The sequence below is a fragment of the Lactuca virosa genome, chromosome 2 (assembly GCF_052849685.1).
Source record: "Lactuca virosa cultivar CGN04683 chromosome 2, Lactuca_virosa_CGN04683_v6, whole genome shotgun sequence".
In the NCBI taxonomy this organism is placed as follows: Eukaryota; Viridiplantae; Streptophyta; class Magnoliopsida; order Asterales; family Asteraceae; genus Lactuca; species Lactuca virosa.
This window is the reverse complement of record NC_136427.1, coordinates 273,600,913-273,611,034: the sequence shown is the minus strand read 5'-3', so window position 1 is coordinate 273,611,034 and position 10,122 is coordinate 273,600,913. Positions and strand designations below refer to the sequence as shown.

Sequence of the window (10,122 nt, the reverse complement as noted above, 5' to 3'; positions counted from 1 at the left end):
AGCGATTTGTGAGATCTGTTCGTCGGACTCGACGAGTCACCCCCTTGGACTCGGCGAGTCCAGTCGCGGGTTTGTTAGATGCCTCCGTCTAGCGAGTCATGCTGACTCGGTGAGTGGAAACAGGGACCCGATGAGTCAGAGTCGGGCTAGACATAGAAGGACTCGGCGAGTCGCCATATGGACTCGGCGAGTCCTGTCAATCAGAAGGTTGACTTTGACCAAGGAGTTGACTTTGACCGGTCATTTGACCTTAGGGGTATTTATGAGTACCTAATCCATGTTTACGGATTTATAGCCGGAGGGATTACCGGTGCGGCAGCCAGGCGTAGTCTGAGCAGGTTTTCGGCAGCTACTCTCGAGGTGAGTTTCCTTCCAGTAGGGACGGGTCTAAGGCACCAAGGCCGGCCCGTATAGACGATATGTTAGTATCGGAGTGTGGGCGGAGCCCGTATCTCATAGCTGAGTTTGATTGTGATATATGCCAGTATGATAGAATTGCTTATACTTGTTGTCTGTGTGATACTTGTATGTTATGGTTTAGTAGCGGAGTGTGGGCGAGGCCCGTATCTCCATGGATAACAGAGTGTGGGCGAGGCCCCTATCTCCTAGCTAGTAGAGTGTGGGCGAGGCCCGTATCTCTAATGGGTGTGGGCGAGGCCCGTATCTCTTAGCCGTTCATTATACGATTGCATGGTATGTGGCATTATGGGGGAACTCACTAAGCTTCGTGCTTACGTTTTATAGTTTTGTTTTCAGGTACCTCTTCAGCTAGGGGACAGGAGTCGGCGCGGTAGCGGCATATCACACACTCTCATGTTTTCCGCACTATGGGAGGTTCCGAAGTCTCCATCTGAGATTCGGAGTTTCCTAGGATTAGCTGGCTACTATCGGAGATTCATTCAGGATTTCTCTAAGATAGCATTACCCCTGACCAGGTTAACGAGGAAGGCTGTGGTCTTTCGTTGGGGGCCTGAGCAGCAGGCAGCATTCAAGACACTGAGACAGAGATTGTGCGAGGCGCCAATCTTAGCCTTGCCAGAGGGTATAGAGGATTTTGTTATATACTGCGATGCGTCCATCTTAGGTTTGGGCGCGGCATTGATGCAGAGAGGGCATGTCATCGCCTACGCGTCAAGGCAGCTGAAGCCTCACGAGGCGAACTACCCGACGCATGATTTGGAGTTGGGGGCTGTTGTGTTCGCCCTCAAGATTTGGCGTCATTACCTCTATGGGGTTCGTTGTACGATTTACACGGACCACAAGAGTTTGAGGTACCTCTTGGACCAGCCAAATCTGAATATGAGGCATCGTCGGTGGCTTGATGTGGTAAAGGATTATGATTGTGAAATCCTTTATCACCCGGGGAAGGCCAACGTGGTGGCCGATGCGCTTAGCCGCAAGGCGGCGCCGATCAGGGATATTTGCATGCGGATGACAGTGGTGGCTCCGCTTTTGGAGCAAATCCGGGAGGCTCAGCAGGAGGCTATAAAGGAGGAACATCGGAAGAGTGAGCGAATGGTGGGACAGGTTTCCTCCTTCGACCATGACAGCAGGGGATTATTGACATTACACCGCAGGGTGTGGGTTCCATACCTCGGAGGCGTGCGCCAGGTTCTGATGGAGGAGGCGCACAAATCCCGATTCTCCATTCATCCAGGGGCAACGAAGATGTATAGGGATCTTCGTCTGGACTATTGGTGGCCCTGCATGAAGAGGGATGTAGCATGGTACGTTGAGCGGTGCCTGAACTGCAGGAAGGTCAAGGCCGAACACCAGAGACCACACGGCAAGATGCAGCCGTTGGATATCCCACTATGGAAATGGGAAGACATCGCGATGGATTTCATCACCAAGCTTCCCAGGACCGCGCGGGGGGTGGATTCGATATGGGTCATCGTCGATCGATTGACCAAGAGCGCCCACTTTATCCCGATTCAGGAGAGCATCTCGGCAGAGAAATTGGCCGATATCTACATCAGAGAGGTGGTGGCACGGCACGGGGTGCCAGTTTCAGTGATTTCGGATAGGGATGTGCGGTTCACTTCCAGGTTCTGGAAGAAGTTTCATGACGAGCTGGGTACTCGTCGGCATTTTAGCACAGCCTTTCACCCGCAGATGGATGGCCAGAGCGAGCGGACCATCCAGACTCTGGAGGACATGCTGCGGGCGTGTGTTTTAGACTTCGGTGGTAGCTGGGATACCTATCTTCCTTTAGCCGAGTTTTCATACAATAACAGCTATCACGCGAGTATTGACTGTCCTCCCTTCGAGATGTTGTACGGGAGGAAGTGCAGGACCCCGATATGTTGGGGCGAGGTTGGACAGAGAGTCATGGGGAGCACCGAAGTAGTTCTCAAGACGACAGAGAAGATTCAGCAGGTTTGGAGCAGGCTTCAGACTGCTCAGAGTCGGCAGAAGAGTTATGCCGATAGGCGCCGATCAGACCTGGAGTTCCAGGTCGGGGATATGGTTCTCCTGAAAGTGTCACCGTGGAAGGGCGTCATCCGATTCAGGAAACGGGGCAAGTTGGGTCCCAGGTATATTGGACCGTTTAGGGTTGCAGCCCGGGTGGGCAAAGTGGCATATCAGCTGGACCTGCCAGCCGAACTCAGTCAGATCCACAGCACTTTCCACGTCTCCCAGCTGCGGAAGTGCATGGTGGACGATTCAGCAGTGGTACCTTTGGAGGACATCCAGGTTGATGACAGCCTGAATTATATCGAGCGGCCTGTGGCTATCCAAGACCGGAAGTCGAAGGAACTGAGGAACAAAAGGGTGGAGCTGGTGAAGGTGCAATGGCAGCATCGGAAGGGCTCGGAATGGACTTGGGAGCCCGCGGACGAGATGATGGAGCATTATCCAGAGCTGTTCTGAAAGGGAGCGGCAGACTTCGAGGACGAAGTCTAAAATAAGTGGGGGAGATTTGTAACACCGGGTTCATGGTATGATTTTATTTAAGTTTTTTTTATCTTAATTTTGCCACGAACTCGGCGAGTCTGCGTCCCGACTCGCCGAGTAGCAGCAGGGTGGACACGGGTTTTGAGCGGTGAACTCGGCGAGTCGATGCATGGACTCGGCGAGTCCACTTGTCTGGATGAAACTCTATTTTCAGACATTTCACCCTATTTTACCCATTCTAAAACACCCATTTCGTCCCATTCTCTTCCAGAAGAACTGGAGAGCAAAACCCTAGCCCATTTTGATCCTTGAGAGTGATTTTGGCTTGGTGAAGGAAGTTTGAAGCTTAAGAGAAGAAGGAGGAAGTTGGAGGGTGCAAGGAAGTGTGGTAGATCCGAAATCTACCCTGGGAGAAGCTCCTAACCAGGTAAGAAAGCTCCTTCTTAATCTTTAGTATAATAGATTCCCTTTTTGTCCCTTATATGTGGATTTCAAGACCTTAAACCTCCCAAACTCCATGTGTTTATACCCTAGGAGCTTAGATTTATGGTTTGGAACCATTACATGTCTCAGTTTTGGCCAGAATGGGTGAAGAGTCGAAGGGTACTCGGCGAGTGCCAAAGTGCACTCGACGAGTTCCATGAAGATGGCCTTAGACTCGGCGAGTTGGATAAACAACTCGGCGAGTCCTATGAAGATTGCCTGGTACTCGGCGAGTCGTCCTTCAAACTCGGCGAGTCCCTTGAATATATCCTTGAACTCGACGAGTTGTTCTTCCAACTCGGCTAGTCATATGATCAGTCACTAGGATAAGAAGGGTTTAAGTGTAGGAGGTCCAACCCTCCGTAGTCGCACGTGGAATTAGCAATTTAACGTGTAGCTATAGTCCCAGAATCTCCAAATCTCCAAGGTTGATGTTCTGATTGGAGCGATTTGTGAGATCTGTTCGTCGGACTCGGCGAGTCACCCCCTTGGACTCGGCGAGTCCAGTCGCGGGTTTGTTAGATGCCTCCGTCTAGCGAGTCATGCTGACTCGGTGAGTGGAAACAGGGACCCGATGAGTCAGAGTCGGGCTAGACATAGAAGGACTCGGCGAGTCGCCATATGGACTCGGCGAGTCCTGTCAATCAGAAGGTTGACTTTGACCAAGGAGTTGACTTTGACCGGTCATTTGACCTTAGGGGTATTTATGAGTACCTAATCCATGTTTACGGATTTATAGCCGGAGGGATTACCGGTGCGGCAGCCAGGCGTAGTCTGAGCAGGTTTTCGGCAGCTACTCTCGAGGTGAGTTTCCTTCCAGTAGGGACGGGTCTAAGGCACCAAGGCCGGCCCGTATAGACGATATGTTAGTATCGGAGTGTGGGCGGAGCCCGTATCTCATAGCTGAGTTTGATTGTGATATATGCCAGTATGATAGAATTGCTTATACTTGTTGTCTGTGTGATACTTGTATGTTATGGTTTAGTAGCGGAGTGTGGGCGAGGCCCGTATCTCCATGGATAACAGAGTGTGGGCGAGGCCCCTATCTCCTAGCTAGTAGAGTGTGGGCGAGGCCCGTATCTCTAATGGGTGTGGGCGAGGCCCGTATCTCTTAGCTGTTCATTATACGATTGCATGGTATGTGGCATTATGGGGGAACTCACTAAGCTTCGTGCTTACGTTTTATAGTTTTGTTTTCAGGTACCTCTTCAGCTAGGGGACAGGAGTCGGCGCGGTAGCGGCATATCACACACTCTCATGTTTTCCGCACTATGGATTTTCTGGGATGTACTCTGAATATTTTACTATGATGTTACCGGTTCTCAGACATCAATTAATATTATGAATGTTTTGTAACGATGTTTTTATGAATTAACCTAATTTAAAAATGAAATTTTTAGCTGGTATTTTTGGGATGTTAAAACGACATACATAATCTGGGTGATATGAGTCTCGGAAGACATGGGTTGATGCATGTAAACTATCTCATTTAAGTGATCGTGAACAAAAGCATTCTTCACATCAAGTTAATGAATGGGCCAGTTTCAAGAAACAGCTAGACTCAAAACAGTCTGTATAGATGTCGGTTTAACAACCGGACTGAAAATCTCATCACAATCGATCCCGGGTCATTGGCTTTTTCCATTTGCAACTAAACATGCTTTATAGCGCTCAAGAGATCCATTTGTCTTGTATTTCTTGCGAAATAACCACACATACCACACAATATTTTCCCCGGGAGGACGAAGGACAAGTACCCAAGTGATATTAGTAATAAGAGCATAAAGTTCATCCTTCATGGCAATGGTCCAGTTAGGGTCCTAAAGAGCTTGAAGGTGAGATTTAGGCATGGGTGATTTGGTGGTGGTGTGAAGGTTGAGGCATTGAATAGGTTTGAAGATGTTGACACGAGATCGAGTGACCATTGGGTGAAGATAGGGAAGAATGATGGAATAATGTTGTGGAGATTGAGAACTGAGAGGTGGGATGGGGTCGAAGGGAGTAGGGGTGTCATTTGTGGGAGAACCGAGAGGAGTAAGAGGAGTGTAGTCTGTCTTGGTTTGGCTAGAGGGAGTGGAATTTGGTTCATTTGGAACAGAGATTGACATAAGGAGATCATGAAACATGGGAGAAACAAGACACAAATCATCTAGAAAGGTATAGGGTGGTGGACCATTAGGATTCATGGAATGAAAAGGAAAGATGGTTTCTTTGAGCACAACATGGCAGGAGATGATTGTTTTGAAAGTGGCAAGATCAAGAAAACGATATCCACGATGGTTTGAGGGGTAACCAAGGAATATACATGGGGTGGATCGAGGGGCAAGTTTATGAGGGGTGGGAAGGTGGGGGTAACAAAGACATCCAAATACACGAAGATGAGTAAGTTTATGAGGGGTGGGAAGGTAGGGGTAACAAAGACATTGAAATACACAAATATGAGTAAAGGTTGGAGGTTTTTTGTATAGTTTGGAGAATGGTATGTCATGTTGAATGGATGAGGAGGGTGTTATGTTGAGAAGGTGGACAGTCATGTGTAAAGCTTCCACCCAAAATATGGGTGGAAGATGACCTTGAAAAAGAAGGGTACAGATGATGTTGTTTATTGTGTGGATCATGCGTTTCGATTTCCCGTTTTGTTAGGATATACGGGGACAAGAAAAATGAAATAATATGCCAGGTTGGTCAAAAAGATTATGAAATTGTTTGTTATCAAATTTACCCCCATGATCACATTGAAATTGTTGTATGTCAATTTTAAATTGGTTTTGCACATATGCAGGAAAGTGAAGAAATTTGCTAAAAACATCGGATTTGTGTCTTATGGGTACACCTACAAAACAATGTGAAAAGTGGTCAAGAAAGATTATGTAATATTTTATGCCACTTATACTTGGGATAGGGGATTCCCACAAATCAGAATGAACAATCTCAAAGCATTTAGAAACATTGGAATTAGAATTATAAAAAGGTAACTTAATGTGTTTTCCAAGTTGACAAGCCAAACAATTGACATTTGAAGATGTCTTATTACAAGAAAGGAAATGACTAGAAACTAATTTATTGAAAGCATGAGCGCCAGGGTGACCGAGGCGTTGATGTCATAAAGGCGAGCCGGAAGTGATAAGAGCAATGGATGACTGGAGATCAGAAGTAGTTGGGTATAAATCGCAAGTGTTGTCACACCTAAGCAGGACCTGATGAGTTGTAAAATCCTTCACAAAAAAACAAAAGGATCAAACTCAATGTATACTTTATTGTTAGAAGTAAAACGAAGCACATATATAAGATTTTTAATAATGTTAGGTGTAACAAGGATGTTATGGAGGTGTAAAGGGCGATGAGTGGTATGAAGTTTTGAGTGACCGGTATGGGTAACAGAAATAGGGTGACCATTGCCAACAATAATAGATTTAATATTGCTATTATTACTAACAGAAAGAAGGCTACCTGAATCGGATGCAAGGTGAGAAGTAGCCTTGGTGTCTATGTACCAATTTGCATTTACCCCGCCATTAATTGACATTGAGTTGAATGCTTGAGCCAAGTCAGTTGGCTGGCCTTGAGACATCGATGGAAACCACTGCCATTGTGGTTGGAGGGTTGGAGTCAGTGAAGCATGGAATGCTTGAGCAGCCGTTCTTGTGTTTTTAGTGTGAGACGAGGCAACACGTGGTGGTGGGTCGATAATTTTAGGCTGAAGTTGGGGGCGTGTTCCTGTTCTACGATTGGGTTGCTGATTGGTGTTGTTGGGCTAAGGATATGACTAGTAATGTTGTGGAAAGGTCCAAGGTGGAAGCTGCCAATACAGTAGGTAAGTATGCCTAGGGTGCATGTGCGTGAATGGGCCTCCGAGGGTAGCAGGAGGTTGTTATTGTGGGTGACGTTGATGTTGGACATTGTTGTTGTTGTTGCGTCATTGTTGATTTGGTCGGCGACCACCACGAGAGGAGTTGGTAGTTGGTGGTCAGTTGTTGTTGTGACCGGCAAGAAGAACTGAAGGTGAAGAGGCGTGATCAGAGTGAGAAGCTTGAACAGGGTGAGTGTTCTTGAAGCGTTGTTCTTCAACTAGTAACATAGAGCGAGCTTGAAGGAAAGATGGAGGCCGTCCCTGGTGACGAAGGATAGTGGCAATGTGATCGAATTGAGGACACATGCCATTAAGTAGATGAGCAACAAGTGTCTTCTCTGGTATAGGGTTCTCAATATTAGCCAAAATATCAAAGATAGTCTTGGTTCGTTGACAATGTTGAGCAATGGTAAGGTCGCCAATAGTCATATTTCTTAACTCGTTCTCAAGTTCAATGGCACAAGCATGCTTGTTATCATGGAAGAGATGCTCGAGACTAAGCCAAACTGTATGGGAAGAGTAGTTTTTGGTGGGGATCATGTTGAGGAGTGATTGAGTGAGAGTTCCATACAGCCAAGTTTTTACTATAGAGTCTAGTTTGACCCATTCCTCATCTTTATCAGAGGAGAGTTTAGATTCACCGGTGAGAAATTCTCGTACGCCAAAGCCACAACAGTGGGTTTCAAAAAGCTCCCTCCATGCATCATAATTGAGTTCATTAAGATCAAGAATTATGGGAACGTATGTCTTGATATTAAGAGCTCCATACGTTTTTTTAATTGCTTGATGATGAGGGGGTTTCGCCAACCATTGTAGTTCATAATAAATTGCAGATGCGAGAAGGCTGTTAAGGGGGAGAAAGGTTGGCCGACGGCTAGGGTTAGAGAAGAAGTAGGAGACGAGATTCAGAAATGATATGAGTGGATCGCTCTGATACCATGAAAGTATATGATTTTCCCATGAATAAATTTCTATTAATCAACAGAAGATATACATAATACATTTGGGCTCCATTGGACTAATAATACAATACACGATATGGGCTATGCTAATACAAATAATACATATAAAGTACATATACACTAATATAAAGTAGTTTCAACCCCATATCATTTCTTACATCAAAATTATGGATAGTAAACATAAAATATGTTATTATACTATCCTCAATTTGTGTTTGTGTAATTTGGTTAATGCACTTTAAATTTCCTGCATTTGTAGTTATTATTAATAAAATTATACTTATTAATTGATATTAATTTATAATAATATTTTTTTTTTGTATATTTAAATAATTTAAAACACAATGAAATATATGGATAAAATCCTAACAAATATACAAGGGCCTTTTTTAATCCTAACAAATATACAAGGGCTTTTTTTAATCTATATAACATAAAAAATAAATATACCTAAAATATTATTTTTTATGTTAAATTATGGTGTTAAATGTTAACGTCAATGTTGAACAACCAACTATTCATTTTAATCATATTTGATCACTAGACTATCAAAATCTATATCAAAAATATACTTTAAGGAAAATGAAAGGGATAATCCGTTTACCACCTTATAAAGGTACAAGTGACATTTTATTCAATATAACTTGTCCAACCTTTTAGTCAATATAACTTGTCCAACCTTTTCTTTAATTATACCCTTTTTATTAATCTATATATTTAAAAAACATCGCAGTTAGTAACAATTAACTTTTTGGGATTCAAACGTTTGTCATAATAGTTTTAGAAGTTGATAGTTTACGTCCCTGATTTGGCTTATCAGAGCCGACAGTTTCTAGTTTGGCTTCTCTGGCTGATATTCCTTACATAAATGGTCACTGGATTTTGTTCAGTTTGACACTTTTGGTCCTTATACGGGTTTTGCTACTATGCACCTCTATTTATTTAGGCTATGTTGGGAAAACTAGCTGAAAAGTTAGCTGGTACCTGAAAAGCTAGTTGATAGCTGAAAAGCTAGCTGGTAGCTGAATAGCTAGCTGTTAGCTTATAAGCTGGCTGATAAAAAATAATGTTTGGTAAAAACTAATTGATAAGGTAGTTGAAAGATATAAAATGACATAAAAAGATATTTAGAAGAATATGTTTTTTATAATTAATTAAGGGTATCTTTGAAAAAATTAAAAAAAAACTACTAAAAAAAGCTACTTAAAGTAGCTTTTTAAAAAGCTAGTTTATCATCTACTTTTTGTTTTTCTAAACATGTCAATTTAAAAAACTCAAAAAATAAGCTAGTTTATCAGCTAGCTATGGCGTGCCAAACATAACCTTATTTCGCTATCTTGCACCTTTGTCATAAGTTAGATAAATGATCCCTGCATTGCTGACTTATTAAGAAATCATCCACTTTTGAATTTTTTTAGTTTTTGTTGTTTTAAATGCATCAATTTTTAGGTTTAAAAAAAACGTCTTGGGGCGAAGCTCGGGATCACCTCCTAGTTAATATTAAATTCTTATTCTTATTATTCTTTGTATTATTAAGGACGGTGAGTGAAAACCCGTCTGGATAATCTCAGCCCTTCAATTTCTTCAACTTTTAATATGGGCGTAATAACTAGCTATTTACGGTTTCTTGGCTCCCACAACCGAATAACGGTTTTCTATCCAACTCCGACTTCCTTGCACACGATTGTCTCCTATTCAAACATTTGCTTGGCCTTTCCCTCCTACTTTTTCTCCAAACGAACCACCCACGAAGGCAACCACGACAGTTCTCATTCTCCCCACTTCCCCTACATGTATTTTATCGTTTCTTGGCGGTTTCATCATCTACCTCCAAAATGTAACATCCCGAAAATCAAGGGTAAAAATTTCATTTTTATTATAATCAAAACATTAATGTAACTTTATCCAAACATTTAAAAGCATTTCAAA

The 10,122-nt window shown here is 43.5% G+C and overlaps 1 protein-coding gene across 1 annotated transcript; it reads right to left on the bottom strand.

The window, feature by feature from the left end:
* Positions 1-7,348: 7,348 nt before the first annotated feature.
* On the bottom strand, positions 7,349-8,339 carry LOC145158523 (uncharacterized). Its single transcript, XM_079077411.1, has 2 exons — positions 8,307-8,339; positions 7,349-8,161 (listed from the first exon to the last, which is right to left on the bottom strand). The coding sequence occupies exons 1-2, from the start codon at positions 8,337-8,339 to the stop codon at positions 7,349-7,351; spliced, it is 846 nt and encodes a 281-aa protein (XP_078933537.1).
* Between the last annotated feature and the right edge of the window lie 1,783 nt (positions 8,340-10,122).